This window comes from Gadus macrocephalus, chromosome 16 (assembly GCF_031168955.1).
Source record: "Gadus macrocephalus chromosome 16, ASM3116895v1".
NCBI lineage: Eukaryota > Metazoa > Chordata > Actinopteri > Gadiformes > Gadidae > Gadus > Gadus macrocephalus.
Window position 1 is genome coordinate 5,622,702 of NC_082397.1, and position 20,035 is coordinate 5,642,736.

General features: G+C 45.4%; 2 protein-coding genes across 8 annotated transcripts in view; both read right to left on the minus strand.

Moving 5' to 3' along the window:
* Positions 1-1,931: 1,931 nt before the first annotated feature.
* On the minus strand, positions 1,932-16,327 carry ddx6 (DEAD (Asp-Glu-Ala-Asp) box helicase 6). 2 transcript variants are annotated; one of them, XM_060075441.1, is made up of 14 exons: positions 16,182-16,327; positions 15,031-15,604; positions 14,670-14,733; positions 14,068-14,172; positions 13,315-13,444; positions 11,968-12,114; positions 10,825-10,919; positions 10,388-10,510; positions 9,832-9,960; positions 9,285-9,401; positions 9,128-9,191; positions 6,450-6,551; positions 5,704-5,883; positions 1,932-5,194 (listed from the first exon to the last, which is right to left on the minus strand). In XM_060075441.1, exons 2-13 carry the CDS (start codon positions 15,231-15,233, stop codon positions 5,708-5,710), a joined length of 1,455 nt encoding a protein of 484 aa, XP_059931424.1. In that variant the 5' UTR covers positions 15,234-15,604; positions 16,182-16,327; the 3' UTR covers positions 1,932-5,194; positions 5,704-5,707. The 2 variants fall into 2 exon arrangements, 1 of the variants encoding a protein (XP_059931424.1); XR_009529693.1 differs by lacking the exons at positions 1,932-5,194; positions 5,704-5,883; positions 6,450-6,551 and adding an exon at positions 7,434-8,084 and having other exon boundaries at positions 8,913-9,191.
* A 908-nt stretch (positions 16,328-17,235) lies between these two features.
* The window catches only part of bcl9l (bcl9 like), a 31,286-nt gene continuing 28,486 nt past the window's right edge, over positions 17,236-20,035 (minus strand). For all 6 annotated transcript variants that reach the window (XM_060075439.1, XM_060075434.1, XM_060075435.1 and 3 more), the window contains 2 exons: positions 19,480-19,743; positions 17,236-19,267 (listed from right to left, as the gene is read on the minus strand). In XM_060075439.1, coding sequence (XP_059931422.1) covers positions 17,937-19,267; positions 19,480-19,743 — 1,595 coding nt within the window. In that variant the 3' untranslated portion in view covers positions 17,236-17,936. The remainder of the gene's footprint in view (positions 19,268-19,479; positions 19,744-20,035) is intronic.

Below are 20,035 nucleotides of genomic sequence, written 5' to 3' on the forward strand. Positions count from 1 at the left end.
CTACATTATGTACCGCCCATCAGGGGCGCAAATGGGATTTTTGAAGTGGGGGGGACAAAGCTGTCAGCAAATGATTTCAACTCAATAAATTATTTATGTGTAATCTAATCTGGGCTTTAACTAGCGCTCAAGTAGTTACTTTCTTAATAGCCTATGGGCCAATGGTTTGCGCTAAAAAGCCATTGGAGAATTCTTATTTGAAATCATGGATAAACAGTGAACATTGTTAAACAAAGGCCTACTTGATCAACATAGCCATATATAATGGAACTGTTATTTGTCTGGAATGCCAATCACCCACAGAAACTTCATGCCTTATGCAAAATATGTTTTACTTAAACATTTGTGTATACACTCAGAAGTGTAAACAACATATTTACATAAATGAACAAAAAGCCAAACAAATTTACTGTCTAAGCAGACTCACTGAAGGACCAAAAGACATCTCCTCCTTTCATTACCCTGAACATACTGCTGGGCAATTTTTTGTCTGTCAAGCCTCTCGTGGTGAATAGCCTATGGCACAAAGCAATGCCATTGAGCCTTTTTGCGTCATGGTTGGTCGCAGCCATGTCTTCAATCTGCGTAACCCACTAAAACTGCGCTCTGCCTCAGCAGATATAATGGGCACCACCATCAACAATCTCACTAGTGTCTCTACCTGATCAAACAGGCCCCGGACATCAGGGGGCATTTCTTTCAAAGCATGCACAGCATCTGCAGTTGTGTTGTTGACCTTGTACTTGTTTTAAACATGGCCAGTTGGACTCTCAAGTCTTCCTCTTTCAGTTCAGGATATTTGCGAACTGCTGCATCATTTGTAATGGGAGTAAGGAGTGAGTTTTCCATTTTAATGTTGGAATTAGGGATGCACAGATTGTGACATTCTTGGCCGATACCGATGTTATTTATTCCCCCTTTCGTGCCAGGGAAACAAACCCTAACCCCCCACCCACGCACACGCACACACACACACACGCGCACCCACGCACCTCGTGTACACGCACAGGCTTTTATGATTTATATGTAATCTGTTTATTTCAACTGCGCCATCAACATTCAACATCCAAATGATTTCAACTTGGGCTTAGGCAGATAGGCCTAAATGCGCCGAAAACAGATCGCTATTTATTTTACTAAACACAGCCTGCATGACGGTGAACTAGACACGTCTTTAGCATATGGAAACTATAGCCAAAAAAATTACTTCACACGGTGTGTCTTTTCACAATTTATTTGTTACCAGCATTCATAGTGTTGATCAACTGAGAAATAGTCGCCAAAGACGTTGACGTCGCTTAGCAACCGAGGACGCTTGCGGAGTGATACTACAGAAAAAAAAAAAATCCGCCAGCGCGCAGTTGTGGTTTGTTTACAAATAAAATTGAAGAAAATGTCGGTCGTGTGGTAGTATTTCACCGTCTTGGAGAAAGATCAGCATATGCAGTTGTAAGACAAGTTCCAGTGACATTTCAAGAGGAGGAAGCCTCCGTTTTACCGGCGATGTTTTTGGCCTTTTGTAGGGACATTGGGGGGGTCACTATGAATCTGAGGGGGTCATATCCCCCCCCCCCCCTCCCTAGTGGCACTGACTTTGAGCGACCAAGCCATCCAGCCACCAGACTGACTTTGAGCGACCAAGCCATCCAGCCACCAGAGCAACCAAAAGCAGCCAGCCGGGCGACCAACACATCGACTACGTAACGACGCACGTCGTTGGTCACTCACGGAGCACGGCCCTGCACCACAACAGCAGGCTTCAGTGAGGTTATCTGGTCATGGCCAGCTGCTGGTAAACACAGTAGTCGATGTCTACAGGAGCCAGTGCCACCGTTCTTAATTGTTAAAAAAATCCGGATTAAAATGTTACCGAAGGGTGATCTCCAATGCTGCGGACGTCAAACATGGAAAAAAGGAAAACACAGACAAGATTTAAGTTCAGTGAGCTTTATTATGTCAACATAAACGTTTAATGACTTCCAATAACCATAACTTATTTTGAACACAGGTCATTAGTAAAATTCGCTCCACTGAAGAATTGCCAATTAACTAAAGTGCGAATTCCGAAGAAGAAAACAAAACGCTTAAATTTGGTTTCCTTTTTGTAGCAAGGTATTTCCAATGAAACGCCATTATTTGAAACAAAATTCCTCCAAATTCAAGGGCAGATATTTTGTGAAACATGTTTTGAGAACTTGAGAACTTCATTTTTGTCTCTTCTATTGCGTTTTCTGGTTCAAAATGCCCGAAGGGCCCCTCCCTGCGTGGTTTTACTGATGCAGGAATCAAACAAACTAACCGAAAAGGAGCCTTCACCTCTACTGGACTAGTGAGTCAATCTTCACCTTTTATTGTGTTCTACATTTTAAGTGTTGAAACCTGCATCAGGGCAGCAGCCGAATTTGACCCACCCTTAAATTTAAATGTACATCTTAAAGAATGAGACCGTTGTATTGCACAAAAACTATTCAAATGTGGTCAGCCAATCAAAGGCGAGATGCTCTCGTCTCAGTCTTTAAGATGCATCAAAGCCCCTCCCCGTCAACCATTGGAAGTAAAGCAACATCCAACCAAAACCTAGTACACTAAACTAAGACCCAAGGGATTAGTTTAAAAACAAGGTCAAGGCATTCAGTTGCTGACAACACCAATGGTCTAATAAACAGACGGCTGCCAAGTGTCTGGTGTTGGCTCCCCGCTCCCTCGTCCAGTCAAACATTTCATACATTTTAAAACTTACCAAATTACATTAGCGCCCCCCCCCCCCCTCCCCCCCAACAAAATAAAACAAACAAAAACGGCCAAATAGGAAATGTTGACACTTGGGAGACTGGTAAAGAGAGGGAACAGGGATCCGGCTCTAACCATTGAGAAGCGTTGGATAACAGGCCACCCTGAGAAACCTGGTGACGCTCTCAAGGGGTTCAATAAATTAGGTGTGCAATTACTTCTCATCGATTAGAACCCAGAAAATAAATAAAAGAGCAACTCACCAACTCTGTTGGAAAGGGAGCCTAATTGGTATTCTGAAAAGGTTCCAATTGGAAAACAAAATAAATGCAGACTTTTAATGTGTAATACCCGAGCTACGATACCCAGGACTGGGCAGAAGGATGAGAAGCCGGAATAGTGTCTCAAAGATAAATTTGGTACTCCTTCCTGCCCAGTACGCCCACCCCACAACAAAACACACCTCTTTATACCGTTTAACAAGAAGCAGTGGCGTCTCGTCAGTGGGTTGCCTGAACCCACAGACGTGTACTCCGGTGTGGCCCGCTCCACCCCACCCCACCCCCAACCCATTTGTTTGTGCAGCATCCTCTGCCGAAATGGCTCACTTTAGGAGACCCTCAGCACGGAGGCTGAATTCCTGCTACAACTTGGGTTCGATGCGTTGCTTTTTTTTGTGGTACACTAAAACATTCTTGAAAACGGGAGCATTATCTTCTCCCAAACATAATGTACCAGAGATCAAGGTAACAGCTTATAACTGCCCGAATACTAAACAGAAATGATCAGGCTCTGCTGCACTGCAGCAAGTAGTCCTACAACACGGCACGATATTCTGTCAGGAGGAACCGACGCTCGCGCCGTCTGGCGTGCGCTATATATGTCAAGTTTAACAAGCAAAGGCTGGTGACCAAACAAACAAACAAACAGGTTATCGTTACGCACATCAGCTTATCAGCACCGTCCGTCTACAATGTTAACTCCGTTAACACTGGCAACACAAAGGTCATGAAGGGCCGTTACTTAAGGAAAATAAAAGTGCAGCTCTTATTTTTTTCTGTTTTAAACATTGCACTTTGCCACCAGATTCAGATGGGCTACAGGTCAGTTTGAAATTGTACCTTCTTTCAAAACGGTTCATGCACGAGATAAAAATTAGGTTGAAGTCACTAATGAAGTGTGCCATGTCTAAAAGGATAAATAAAGGGGCCAATGTTTGGGACCAAGGGAGGTTACTGGGACAGTCGCCATCATCGAGGTCTAAATCAACAGGTTAAAACAAAAACAAAACCTCTCGTCAGCCAGCCTTTGAAACTTGCTTAAAAACAATCTTTTTAAAATGAAATAAGGTATATACAAGGCTTCATGGGAGTGCCTCAAGTCAGTGGCACAGCTCTGAGTTCAGGGTGGGTTAGGGGGGGGGGGGGGAGAGAAGTGTGGGGGGGGGAACCAATAACGGGAGACAGGAATCCACGCTCCGACGTTCGCAGGGTGCTCATCAAGTCTTAGTGTTGCGTCGCGAGGACGAGAGGAGGTATGGACCAGAGCCTGTTGTTTCTCCATGAGCACACCTTCTCCTTGATGCTACAGGACAGTTCCTGGCAGCCGCTTAGGATATCTCTTCTTATTAATGGAACGACTGCATCTCCGTAAACGAAGATATTCCATGTTAGTGTTCCTCTGGCCGCCGGACGCCTGCACCGCCACCAAGCCTTCGGAGGTGATGCGGACCCCTGAATGGATTGTTTCTGCCTCAGAGTCACCAGGAAGATGGTTTTTTTGGGGGGGGGGGGATACGCTGTCGTGGAGTCACTATAGAAGTGGTGTGGGGGGGGGGTGGGGTTGATTTTCTCCCCGTAGGCGAACTTGAGGTTTGTGAGCGGAAGGAAGTGTCGGAAGGGGGCAGACAGGATGCAGGACGGTTGGGTTATTACTTCTGAACAAGTTACTGCTTGGTAAGGCACTTGATACAAATCCTTAAAATCTCTTCCAAGTCATATGAAAGAGGGAACGCAAGACTGCAGAGCGGCGGATGGAAGGTAGGGGGCGTAGCAGTCGGTTGGTTGGGTGAGGGGTCTGGGCGCGAGTGGATATGGATTGTGGTATTAGATGTGCGTCTAGAGTTTTGTTGTTCTTTTCCCCACTGGGTTCCCCCCAGTGCTTTCCTCCCCTCTCCCAGCGCTCATATTGTCAGTGTTCTGCAGCAGAAAGGAACGGTTTATACTCGTCACATCCAGCGTACACAAGCCTCATGGTGGCACCACAGCAAATAAAGACAGACGCAAGCTGTACATTTAAAAAAAGGAACGGGGAAGGAAATATAAAGGGAAAGATGGCCGAGATAGCGTGGAAAGGGACGCGGGTAGGCGGGGTGTTTGTGGGATGGGAGGGGTGTTGAGGGGTGTTGAGGGGTGTTGAGGGGTGTTGAGGGGTGTTGAGGGGTGTTGAGGGGTTGGAGATGGATCTATGGAGAGAAACAAACAAGTTGGATTTGAATATGTCCCTTCAGTTTAAAGCAAACTGCATGAGCAGAAGTGCAAAATACTCTTAGGAAAATGCCCATTATTAGTCATATTTAGGATTAAAAAAATATATATATCATTTTCAGATAAAACGACAATCCCCATGTTATTTGACCATTTATGTTAAACCGGCAATTAAACCCAGCAATCAACAAGAACTCAAAAAGTTTAGCAAGAAGAGTTCCATTTTTACCAGCTACACCAAGTTTGACATTGTTTGCCAAAATCAATGGAAGCAAATTTGGCAAAGCAGCCCTCGTCGAAGTGAAGGCCAACTGAAATGCTAACTGTCGAAACTAGAACATTGGAGAGGACCGGGTGGATATAAAAAAAAAAAAAGAGACTGCCCTCTCGCCTGATTTTGGGCAAGTAGAAGATAACGTTTCCCAGTAAGGGAGTATTGCGTTAACCAAAGCCGAGGGCTGATTGCCACAGACGGTGAAGGTCTCACCTGCTCACAGCTTGCCCTCCTCCCCGCCCTCACTGTGGTACTCCGCCACGTAGAGGCTCTTGTCGATGATGCCGGGGATGGGCTTGATCTCCGTCCCGAGCTGCTCCTCGATGCCCTTCAGATTGAAGCGGTCGTCGTACGTAATCAGGTTGATGGCCAGACCGAGGTGTCCGAAACGACCTGGGAGCCGTGGGGAATGTATACAAGTCAGACCTTATTTTGCCTGTAGAATGTTGGTGTATATATATAGCATACAGAAAATACTTCTAGATTCAGACCAACCACGCAATAAATAAAGGAGAAGCCCAACACCACCACTGCTTTGCAACAGCACAAAGGTCATAAAAGACACATTTTTGAATAAATTCTATTGAGGTTGCCTAGGAAAGTTACTTTTCCTGCCATATTTCAAGATACAAGTGTTCAAGAAGGTCCCTCTATGACTAACTGGCCATAGAACTGCTGTTGAAGGGCGGAGCCACTGCGTGCTTTTACACAAGTGTCCAAGAAGGTTAACCATTTCTGAAAACGACATTAACCAGGTTGCCCTGGTCCTCAATATTGAGGATAATGCACGGCCGACATGGGTTGGGACTTTCCGTGCTCACAGACCAGTATACATACACGAGTGGAGGTACCCGATCACAAAAGAAGGGAGCGACAGGAAAACAAAACTCCCTGGAGATTAAGTAACGTGACACGAGAGGCAGTTATGTGATGTGGGGAGGCAGTAAAGTCGGCCTTACCTGATCTGCCGATGCGGTGAAGGTAGGTCTCGCCCAGCTTGGGGAAGTCAAAGTTGATGACGACGTTCACCGCCTGAATGTCGATGCCTCTCGTGAAGAGGTCTAGACACCAAGGACAAAATACATGACTGAGATAAATGAGGACATCAAACCTGGGAGTGTCCACCCAGATGTATGAGCGGGTTTCAACCAAGACTTTAATACCTTCTTAATACAACCAACCAATACCAATTTGACAGCTGAACAGCATAAAGGGTTATTGACAGCCCTCAAAACGGAATTGTTCCATATGAATAGGCATCTGTATAGTAACTTGTTCAGTATCCCGTTCGTGCATGCAGTTATCGCCCCAAAGCAGTGGTCAACACAGCTTGGACTATATGAATGAGGCAAATTCACGATAATGCTTTAGAGTTGTTTGTTGTTTATTTTGCTCTCCATATAGTCCCCAAAACAATTTAAGGCTTCTACAAGTGTCATTTGAGAATTTTAATACTAATAACGATGGATTGAATTGGTAGTGCTTTTCTAGACACTCAAAGACGCTTCAGAGTGAAGGGGGGACCTCACTAACCACCACCAGTGTGTAGCACCCACTTGGGTGATGCACGGCAGCTAATCTGCGCCAGAACGCTCACCACACACCACCTTTAGGTGGAGAGTGAGGGAATTATGAGTCAGACAATTACACAGGAGGATGATTAGGGGGCCAGCTCGAATGAGCCTGGTTGGCGAGCCCTGGGATCTTTTATGACCCAAGTGAGTCAGGACCGCGGTTTTACGTCTCCTCCGAAGGACGGTGCCTTCCACAGCACAGTGTCCCCGTCACTGCACTGAGGCATCAGGATTGATGTTAAGGCATGAGGGAAGAGTGCCACCTATTGGCCACCACCCGGCACCATTTACAGCACCTGGTATTCCCAGGCAGCCTCCCATCCAAGTACTAACCAGGCCCGAACATGCTTAGCTACCGATGCTCAGACGATAGGCTTTTTACCGATGCGGGAAACCTGATTACTTCTCACTAAACCTACCAGTCTACTGTACGAATTTGAAGGCAAATCTATCCATCACACTGCCCGTCAGTCCCATGTGCGATGTCATGGGAGTGATTTTGAAACCCCAAGCAATGGCTAAACACACCAGGTGGTAATATAGAGCCACCTCAAAATTGAAAAGCTACAACATTATGAAAGTCTGTTTGCCAACAGTCTGTCGATGGTGCCGGATCACAGCCAACAACATAGTCCATTAAAGTAACCAACACCAGGGCCAGATCAAGATTCATCATTCGGATTTAGATTCATTTCTCCGCACTACCAACGATATTAAGAGTAGGCCAAGAAGGAGTGATCTTTGAATAGGTTTTCCATTACCGTTCAATAGCCAAATATTCCATTAGAAATCGGGGGGGGGGCGGGTGTAAATAGGTGTAGCGGGTATACTGGTGAATTATTCCCAACCACTAATGGAGTAATAATAGCAGCAATATATTCTACCTAGTCTATGATTTGATTGCAGCGAGTTTTATTGCAAAATCATATTTTGTTCACTACACAAGCACATTTAAAACACTTGCTCCAGGTCAAAGCTTACAGTGGTTAAATCGTTTTGGTCCACTTTCTCGCTCAGAAGCTTTAAGGTGCGGACACACCAAAAGCGTATCCCGCGTACCATGTACGCGCGTAACGCAGCTAAAATGTTGCTTGACCATTTTGTGTCAAAAATGGTCCTACATACGCAGCTACGCGCCATGTGGCTGCGCTGGATTTAGGAGTCCGAGGAAGGAAACCCAAACGCCGCCGTGTCTGGGTGCATGATAGAGCTTGAATCGGGTTAGATTAAATAATCTCGGATATAAATAACAATAATCGGGTTAAATAACTTTCGTAGTGTTGATCGGCAGAGAAATAGTCCGCCAAGACGTTGAGGTTGCTTAGCAACCAGAGACTCCGTCCATGCAAGTGAACGGAGCGTTCACACTTCGGCATAACTATCAAACCAAACATCCTTCACATTCACCGAGTGAACATTATGAAAGTAAAATGCACATTTCTCGCTAAATTTTTTTCCATAAACGCATTTAATGGCGTAACTATGTTACTATTTCCACCCAGAATAAAGAAAGATGTCGGCCGTATGCTTCTGTGCAAGGGTCACTACTCTCTGCCAGTGACGTCGGGTCAAGCTCCACGCTGATTGGCTATTGCGGCTAAGTATCACGCGTATGAGCGTAAAAAGTTCCATTTTTTGAACTCCTCGCGTACGCGCGTATATGTACCCGCGTATATGTACGCGCGTATATATACGCGCCTCATACGCCCCTAACGCAAGTAAAATGTTGCTTGGTACGCATGATACGCGTGTACGCACCTCATACGCGCGTAAACCAATGCTTCCCTATGGAAAAATTGCCGATTTTATACGCGTGGTACGCGGGTAACGCGTTTGGTGTGGCCGTACCTTAAGAGATCGTACCAGAGTAAATGACTTGGCATACCCGTTCAACTGCTGCGACAACATTACACACACTGATCAATGCTTACCAATTCAATACTGGACCTTGCCCAATTAGTTTCAATACTGCATAAGAACCACACTTTATCCAAGACCCTTTGAGGCGCGACCTGCAAGCCTCCTCCTGATTGTCTAGGATCCAGCACGGCAGGGTTCCTTACCAGTGCAGACGAGGTTCCGGCAGAGTCCGTTCCTGAAGTCGTGGAAGACGCGGTTCCTGTGCTCCTGGGTGGAGAGAGACAGACATGGTATATTTACACAGCAGGGCCTTGGAGGACAGCAGCAGGACTGCTTGAACGAACAGCAGGGCAAGCTGACCTGTCTCATCTTGGCGTGGATGTAGAAGCACGAGTAGCCCAGCTGGGAGATCTTCTTGGCAAGGAGCTCGACTCGCTGAGAGGAGTTGCAGAAGATGATGGACTGGTTAATTTGGAGCTGTGGAGGAGGGCAGAAAGTGTTTTACAACTCGGAAATCACACGCCTGAGGAACAGCGACCGAATTGTTGGTTGGCATTCCACCAGTTCCAACCGGTGGAGCCTTGTTAAATTGTTCATCCAAAACTCGCCTTCAATCAGCGCACGCAACATAAGTTCTAAATAAATTACTTTTTACAACTCGACTACCAACAGTTTGCACTTCAGCAGTAGTAGTACTTGTATTGACTGAATCTATCACAAATAAACCTTCCTGGATGCCTTCAAGTTGTGCAAAACAAACTGAATGTTTGAAATATTATTTAGATAGAAACAGTTGTAATTTATCCAGTTATAGGCCATTGAAATCAGAGATAAAAAAAGGCCAATATTACTTGAGCCAATTCTTGTTTTGACATAGTGATATAGAGTGCAAGGGATTCATGCGTACCCGTGAGAACAACGTGTTGAGGCAGTGGACCTTCTGCCGCTCGGTCACGTAGGCGTAGTACTGGGTGACTCCCTTCAGGGTCAGCTCCTCCATCAGGTTGATCTCATAAGGCTTCTGCAAGTAAGCATTCTGACACACACACACACACACCACAAGTTAGCATGGCCCATCAACGAATTGTTGTGTTTTGACTAAGTCTCATGGTTTTCTTGCAGTCGGCTCTATAACAATGGCCATGAGTCAAACAAATAAGGGGCCCAAGTGCTTCAACTAAAGGGGAATGGGGTTCAGAAGGGGACTTTAATAAGTATTTCTATAGGGGTCAGACGACAGGGTTTATTTCTTGATGTTCATTACTGCTGGCTGGGTTTGTGTTCCCAATTAGACACATACAGATCCCTGCCGCCGGTAAGGTGATTGTTCAAAACTAATTTGAAGCGAGGGAAAGCTAAACCTCCCAGTCACCCAGATTTGAGATTGACTACAACTCGACTCTAGATATTAATCTAAAATCTGATTTGTGAGACGAGGCCAACGGCTACAGAAGGGAACCAACCATGAACTTCTGAACGCTGAGAGGGAAGGTGGCTGAATAGAGCAGGATCTGCCTCTGTTTGGGCAAGAAGCTCAGCATCTCCTCCATCATCGCCATGAAGTCCTGAGACAGCAACTTGTCAGCCTGGAGGGGGAAAGGGAACGGAGCAGCAAGACAAGGAGTTCAGCAGCTAAATAAGGCTAGACTGGCACCTTTTTCAATGAAATGCATCAGGAAAACCTCCGCTTATGCCATGTTCTAGCTTTACTCTCCAACAAGGAGTCTTCACATTCTCACAGCAGTCTTTGTTGGTACAAATATTAGTGATGAAGAAGTTAGTAAATCCGAGGAGGTAGTTTTAACCGTGATCATTCACTGGTCCGTCTTCAAAGACAAAGTCCATGATTGATTAAAACCAGGGAGGAATGGTCTGGAAACCAAGCGTTAAGCCAACTGACCTCATCCAGAACGACCATCTGCACTTGGTTGACCTTGGCCACTCCTTTCTTGATTAAGTCCAAGATTCTCCCAGGGGTTGCGATGATCACGTGCACTACGAACATACAAACAAACACCCACACACACACACGACTGATTCAAGATGAAAGAGCGATTGATTCGACAGCCAGTAAAGGTTGACGATCAGTACTGCCCAAACAAAAGCCTTGACCTATTGATTCACCATGGTTGATGTCTTTGCATATCTAGTCGAATTGTGCAACTACTTTATCAAATTTAGACGTGGTTCAGATAAAAAAGGCGTTAAGAGTCCAAGGAAGGTCAGAAGCATTGCAACAACCGAGTAGGCAGCCATGATGAAATACCAGTCACCTTTTAGAAGCCAATTCGTTCCAAAACAACTTTAAGTGAATTATACGTCATTTTCCCAGATGCACGTCTATAATTAGTAGGTAGGGGCTCCGATTATTATTCAAGGATTCAAACACCCCAGCCAGGAGCCTATCCTAAATAAAAACTAACATGAATTTAGAGTAGAGTAGTTTTCCACTTAATTCCGAGAAAAGTCGTAAAGACATTTGCATGTATAACATTGCCCCCAGAGGGGAATAGAACCCCCATGGTCATGATTACGTTTGATAAATTGCCAATATTGTGCTTGGAAAGGGGGGGGAACCACCACAGCATTTGCATGTTGGTGATGACTTCATAATACTAAAGTGGTTCATTGTACATTGTTAGAGATGAGCCATTACACTGAAAACACGACCATTAGAAACAGTCTCATTTCCATTTGGACATCAAGTAGGCAATTAAGTTTTCCATAAACAGCTTTTTCAGTTTGTTTTTAATGATCTTTTCTAATTGCTTTTTTCACTGCTGAAGTCAATAAGTGCAGATGGATGGGCCCGGGATTAATTTTCATTTGATCACTCCCTCCATGAGGCCCTACCACCGCCAACCTTTTTCTAATCAAAATGTATGACATGGGACACCCACAAGCGAAAGCGGCTGTATTTATACGCTGCCGGGCAGCAGTTTGTTTTGTCATCCATTTCTAAAAGCAAAACTTCCAAGTTGAAACAAAACCTCACCCGAGATAGACTTTCACTTGAAAAGACCTCCAACGAGTCGTGCTGTACCTGTTTCGTCAAGCCTCATGATGTCATCGCGGAGGTTAGTGCCACCCGTCGTTGCCATGACCTTCACCCCGCCCATGTGTTTGCCGACCTGGATGCAGATCTGGCTCACCTGTAGGGCCAGTTCTCTGGTCGGCACGATGCCCACCGCTGGGGGAATAAACCACACGTCGGCAAACAACTCGCGGGTAACATTTTAACTGCCGGATCGGCAGTTAAAATGGAGTATCAGATACTGAGAATCTGCATGTAATGTTTATTGTTGTTCAGCTATCCTCTGCACATCGTATTACGAATCAGTGTTACCATAGCGAGTTTAAGTGCAATCATGTTCAGAAAAATGCAGACTTGGATTGAACGTGGAAGTGTGTCCCATTGGTCCAGGATGAGATTCAGGTGAAAAGAATATATATATATCTTTTGCTTTCAGTTACCAAGTCAGATTAACAGATACCTTGGTAGACAAACGAAACTGTTGGGATACAATTGTACTCCTTCATGTTATCAAAAGCAACCGATAACTCAGTTCACATTAAACATTTGCTTATAGCACCTCCTATGATTGTAGTTTGGCACTACGGATGCAGTAAGAACACAGCTAAGAATTTTAAATGGGGAGTTACCTCCGTTAATCTCATTTTGTGCCCAATATTATTTGCTTGCCAAGAAAGAAAATCTTATGGTAGAAAGCCCTCTAGTGGTCAGAACGTTTAACAACATGACGATAGTGGCACTGGCAATGTACAAGCCTGTGTATAGGTACATAGTAAATATTAATAGGCTATATTTGAGGGTTAAAAATCTTACTTATTACTAAAAATGATATGGGATAAAGCCATTATTAATACAAACGATGGTATATAAATACAAAAACATATTTGCAAGAATTTGTGGCCATTCCAAAGCACTGCAGATGAGCTGGGCACCGAAAAAGCCCTTTGTAAGGTGAAAATCTATTTTAAAGGGTCAACAATCACCTTTCTCAGCAGAATAAGCTTGCTCCAGCCATCAAACATATACATTTAGTTCAAAATACCACAAAATGTTCACGAACACGATAAGGGGATAAAATAGACTTGGTTTGCTTACTATATTTTGTAAAAGCAAAACGCACACAATTTAGCCAAAAAAAAGAAGAAATTTCAAGTGTCGGATGGTTTAACAAGGGCATCATGCGAATACAAAAAAATTGAATTTGATCCAAGAGACCACCCAGGCCTAATGCCAACACAACCCGTCTGCCTCATAGACCATATAAAAAGTATTCTGTTCACTACCTTGGGGGTGAACACCCAAACCAGGTTTCAATATCTAACACGGTTATGACAACATAACTAATATCTTCCTCACCTTGTATGCAGTCCCTCTTCAGGTCGATGCGTTCCAGTAAGGGGATGAGGTAGGCCCCACTCTTTCCTGTGCCGTTCTTGGCTCGGGCCAAGATGTCCCGTCCTGATAGTGCAATGGGGATGCTCTCCTCCTGTGATGGACATTCAGACATCAATAGGGGCCCCCAAGGTCTCAGCAGTAGTTCCCGACCAGTACACCTTGAGGGAAGGCTGCGCGTGCTTTGGCAATTTTTGTCAGTTTACTGTGATGGTATAAATGAGCAAGCACAAAATGTAATATGAATAAAGGATAAAAGTAGTAGTGTTTTGAGAGGGAATGAAATGGAACAGTAATTTACAGTAACTATTTGCAATGAAATAAAAATGCTTTGGCCCGTTTTCTGTGTTTCCACTATGGCCTAAAGAGCAGAAGGTCAGACAAATTAACGTCCTTCAACGTCAGGAACATTATGAATAAAGGACATGAAAAGGATCTACAGTGTGAAAGATCGGACCAACAGAATTATGTAGAATATTTACATCAGGAAATATGCTGCATTTTCCAAATAGAATCACGGCAGTGACAAAAGATCCGAAACATTTTTTACGACTTTTGTAAAACCAAAAATGGAGCACCTCCAATAATAATGACTAACATTTTTTATAAACTTTCAAACAAATTTAAGTTTGACTGACAATTCATTTATTTGCCTCTTTGATCATGGTTTACCACAATCAAAAAGTTTTAGAGGTACCGAGAGGCTGCAGAACCTACCTGGATGGGAGACGGTTTCTCCCAGCCCATCTCGAAGATGCCCATGAGAAGCTCCCTCTTCAGGCAGTAGTCTTCAAACTCATTGCCTTTAGTTGCTGTAACATCCTGTAATTCACAGAAAGGCAGTTCTTTTATTAACTTAATCTTGCAAACAATTGTTTCAAACAATCACGGCAGTAGGATTGCAAAGAGTGAGGACATTTAAAAAAGTTATTAAACTATAGAAAACACAGAAAACACATTGTGTTCAAAGACCCACTATTAATGGAGGCACAATGTTCAAAAAGCACGCAAATTGAACGCAATTCTTTTTATCTAGTTTGAACTGAGGCAATATAGGAACTGTATTGCTCTATAACCATTGGTTTTCTAACTGTGGGAACTTTCCAGCACTTTACCTGACAATCAATTACCTCATCAAGCATGCATAACAATGAATTTAGAAATGCACTTGTAAAGGCCAAACCCATATTGCTTGGCAGCTTTGTTTTTGTTGACTGTAGTCATTACATTAATTATAGGGTTCCAAGCTAAATTGACCCTAGAGCATTTTTATAAAGTGAGTTATGCAAGGGAAATAATAATTACTGCTGAACACTTACAGAAGTTCTCATCCTCGTGTCTTTTGGAGGTAGCTTCAAATTTTTCTTCCAATCATCTCCGGGCCTATGAGGGGAAATATTTAACGCATGAAAGTAATTCAAACAACATCACTCTAGAAGTTCGATAAATGCAAGTCCATCAACACGATTACAAGCAGAAAAAAAATGCAAGTGCATGCTCTCATATTGCATTTGTCCAACCAGCCATCAAATGGTTTCATTTCAGCAAGAGAACCCACCAGCCGGAATAATCCTCAAGTATGAAGTCTAGGTATACAAGGGCCTTACAAAATGTAGTGCCAAATAACTTGTATAGCATATAAGATAGCAATCTACCCCATTGCTTCTTCACCAATCTTACTTGATGACCGTGTTGGCTGTTGTGGTGGGCTGGGAGCTGCCATTGTTGATTGTGCAGGAGGTCTTAATCTGGCTTGGTTGATGCTGACTTCCACCACCTCCTCCTCCTCCAGGGCCCCCGGCAGGCTTCACCGAGCCCCGCATCTGTCCATTCTGGTTGGACAAGCCCAAAATAATTGGGTTCTCTGTTCTTGCGGCGCTCATGTGGACGACTCCGCACTCCTTTACTTTTCCTTGAATTAAGTGTCTTTAAATTGCGAGTTAGTCAACCCCGTTGGGACTACTCAAAATGTTGGAGGATTGTCCGTTCCCCCACCTTAAATTTGGCCTAACCCCTAATTTTTTTCAGCTGCTTCTTCAATCAAATCTTTTTTGAGCATCCCACGTTGGAGCAAATCGATGAAATCGTCCTTGCGCAAGGTAAATAGAAAAAAAAAAGCTGGGGACGAATTAATTGAGCACACCTATAACTCTGAAAGTGTTTGCTGGTATCGTCTCACCTACAACCTATCAAATACCGGGTTATCTAATCTGGATTAGCATCACCGTTTCGTCTTCTAGGTGTTTCCAAAAACCTGGAAAAAAAATTGCGAGAAGACAAATCAGGAAACTTATCATAACACCAATTATCACATAATCTTAATGAGGTCTCGTCCATTTCGGAACGGAGTAGTACACACATTTCCAAAATTAATGAATCACAGCCAGGCAAAACTTCATAGTAAACGGACAAACTAGATAAAAACGACAGATTCATGGCATTTTAATCCTTGTTATTGCCGTCTCACCCGTCACTCGGCTAACCAATAAGCTAGCAGGACAAGCTAATGGCTAACTAACAGCAAGCAATAGTAGCACGTAGCTGCCAACAAGCCCTATTGTGCTACCCTGGTGAATCCTATTCACCGTGGACGTATCTGCAAGTATACATAAAAGTATCGGGTGGATATCGGTACCTAGAACTAGGAGTGACATATGCCAGGAACAAAAAGTTTACCTTTGCCAATATTAACGTCAGCTTAGCTTAGCCGCATCCAGCTAGCCGGACTACCGCTCAACACAGTATACAGGCACCTCTAAACAAACGCAGGACAACTCAAACTGGACATTTAAATAGCATTTAGTTCAACATTAGGGTTAGCAGAAATGTACCTTCGAATGAATGAAAGCGCCGTTTCACTCTTGTAAATGTTTGTGCGGTGAACGCAGTATATATTATTGCGGACTACGGTGCGGGTCTGTCGGAATAAATTCGCCCGAGTTAAACCGAACGGCCCCGATGGCTTCGGCTCCTTTTAAACCCCGCCCACGCGCAACGCCATCAGCGGATTTCACTTGAGAATCAAGCAGCCACTTTAGAAGTCTCGAAGAACATTGAAATGTGTTAATCGATAAATTTTTTACCCAGTGATCCAATTTACATCAATTCTGAAACGTAAAAGTTATAGGTATCATTTTTATCAGATAAAAAATGGTTTGTGTATATGGAGTGCATTTGTCAAAGTTAACTTATTTAATAGGTAGGGTTTAATACATTAGTACACTTACTTCAGAATTGAGGTAAATAAGTGTATGGCCTTGTACAAATGATCTAGAATTTCGCCTGGAATAGGTTCACAAAGTTTGCTCCTCTCAGTTTGCTCCTAACACATCCCATTTAAATCAGCACAACAAGAAGCTGTGCTGTTTAAATGCAAATGACACATCCTTCCTTAGCCCCACATTTGTCTTTCCTGCATCTAGCTTTTATGTGCTGTCGCTTTGGGACTGTGGTTTCCACTTTGACAGTCAGAGGAGACATGAAGAAACCCAGCGCCAACTGCCTCCCTGCTGTGCTCCATCTTTGCCGGTCGGCTTATAACCTCGCCACCGTGGCAGACATACATGGTGGCATTAAAGACTAAAAGAGATGGTGAATCTAAACGGACCATGCTAGATCAACTAGAGGGGGGGGGGGGGGGGGGGGCACTCGATGTGGGCACTTCTGCAACTAACTGCAACGATGCAGTGGTGCTGGCCTCCGTTGGACCTTGGCCCGAGGTCAAACCAGCCGCTCACCCATTCCTGGTTCTGCTCCAGTTTAAATACACACAAAGAGTCGTGGCCACACAATGTCACCGACATAATCAGGTCATTTGGACCTTGTAAAGTAGATGTTGAATGAAAGAAAAAAAAGTCTACAAGATGTACTGAGAATCCGCACAGCTTTTGTAATTGCACTTAGATGTCGTTTAATAATGTACAACGTTTTACCAGAATGTCCTCTTACAGATACCTTCAAGTTAACAAATAAAGTTTAATTGTATATTTCAACCACGTCTCCTCTTCGGTTTTATCAATGCAACACACGTCAGACAATAAACGGAGACTAACGCGATGGGATCAACTGAACAGTATTATTCTTTTGTAGACTTCTATTAAAACAGTTATACACAACGATGGCAAACAATCACAAATTGCATTTTTATGTACAGCAACTATATATTATATTATTTTTTTTCCTTTGCACAACAGTTTATAGTTGAAGAAAATAATCAATAGGAAAACAAATAGAAATGTGAGGCACTACTCCCCTCAACCGCAATGTTTCCCCACAACAAATACACACATTAGTGCAATATACACATATTACAGTATTTTAGAAAACAGGTTCATATGTCTTAACCATGTGACGGTGCTTTTCAATATTCCTTTTTTTTTTTTTTTTATCAGCTGGAACTCCAAAAGTCGAAGGTTATCAGTGATCCATTTTTTTTTTTACAATTCTTTTTTTTAAATAATTGCAGAAATAACATGAATGAAAACATTATTGACGAAACGCAGGAACAACAGGATGGAAATAAGCTTTCTTGTTTCTTTTTGTTTTCTTTCTTTTTTTTTGTGGTTGTCGGTTATCAGCGAGCTGGACTAGAATGGCATGTTGGGTATCCCTCCAGGCCCGAGGGGGCCCTCAAGAGACATGCCCCGGTGCGGAGGGCCCATCATGGGGCCCTGGGGGGACATGAGGGGCCCCTGGGAGCCCCTGGCCTGCATCATCATGAGGTTCTGCTGAGCCATGAGATTGTGCGGGTGTTGCTGGGGTGACATCATGCCTGGGTGGGGCTGGGAGGCCTGGTGGAGGCTGGCCATCATGGCCTGCTGCTGCTGCTGGTGGTGGTGGTGGTGGTGGTGGTGGTGATGCTGCTGCTGTTGTTGTTGTTGTTGTTGTTGTTGTTGTTGGAGATGTTGCTGGGGCATCATACCTGTCCTCCCCATCATGTGTCCTGGAGGGCACATGGGGCCCATAGGTCCCATCACTCCCCCGGGACCCATGCCTCCACCGCCGGGCCCCAGGCCCCTGGAAGCGCCTGGAGGCATGCCCATGCCCTGGCGCATGCCCCCCTGTGCGGTGTGAGTGGGCAGCTGGTGCTCAGCCATCATGTTCTGCAGGTGGGCCAGGTGGGGGTTGGAGGACATGGGGCCGCCCTGCTGGGGGCCCCCGGAGGACAGCTGCTTGAGGAGCTGGGGCGGGGGACCCGGGTGCTGGCCGGGGCCCTGGCCCTGGTGGGGGTTCTGCGGGGGTCTCTTGGCGGGGAAGTACTGCAGGGTGCTGCTGGGCTTGTCGGAAGGAATGATGCGCGACAGGTCGAACTCGGGGATCCCCGTGTGCGAAGTGCGCATGACCTCGCTCAAGTCCGGGCCGTCTCCCATGGAGGAGAAGTCTGGGTGGGAGGGGTGCGGGTGGCGGTGGTGCGGGTGGCCCTTGCTCAACAGCATCTGCTCCCGCAGCATCTGCTGCTGCTGCTGCTGCTGCTGCTGCTGCTGCTGCTGCTGCTGCTGCTGCTGCGAGGGCATGACGTCGTCCCCGGGCTGGGGGTAGTGGTGCGACAGTCCCCCGAGGGGGGAGTGCATGGGTCCGTGGGACTGCTGCTGCTGCTGCTGCTGCTGCTGCTGCTGCTGCTGCTGCTGCTGCTGCTGCTGCTGCAGCTGCATTCGGGTGAAGCCGGCCATCTGGTTCTGAGGGATGGGGGACATGTTGCAGTGTCCCATGCCGTCGCCCTGGCCGGGGCCCATCATGCCGGGGTTCATCCCGGCCATGGCCATGGGATTGGGGGAGGACAGCATGGAGCGGGGCCCGTCGTGGGACATCTGAGGCTGGCCGTGGAGCATCATGCCCATGGGACTCTGGGGCTCCCCGTTGGGTCCCATGGCGCCCTGGGACACCAGCATCTGGTTCCCCTGTGGGTTCCCCATGTTCCCTGGTGGGAGAGATTGTACATTTTAAGATCAGCATTCATGAGGTACACCGTTGAAAATTGTGCCGTTTCGACAATTTATTCACTACAGCTTGTCGGCAATGGCTGCAAACAGAAAAAAGACTTTAATAAATAACCAATTTCTTCGACAGATCTCCACAATGTAACGAGGTCATCTTGGCTGAACACACACCACAGTTGCGTAGCGTTCCTACCTCCAATGCTGACGCCGGACAGAGAAGGGTGCTCTGGCATCATCTCGTCGTCGGACGTGGCGATGGTCTTGATGGCGTCGTGGTAGAGCGGCGTGGTGCTGGGCATGGCGTACTTGGACATCTGGTTCATGATGAGGGACAGGGGGTTCTGGGTGGGAGGGGGGGCGTCGGGCGAGGAGGAGGAGTTGAACGGCATGCTGGGGTTCAGCGAGCCTGGCTGGCTCCCCGGCGTGGAGTTGGAGCTCCTGGGAGGGAGGGACGGTCCTGGGGAAACAGATGGATGCAAAATGACGTTTAAGGTTGTATATTTATTAAAAAAAAATTGTGCATACATCATATATACACACACACACACACACACACACACACACACACACACACACACACACACACACACACACACACACACACACACACACACACACACACACACACACACACACACACACACACACACACACACACACACACACACACACACACACACACATGAATGTCATCATCATCATCATATATCATACATCAGTCACTAACCCAATTTCTCATCTTGAGCAGA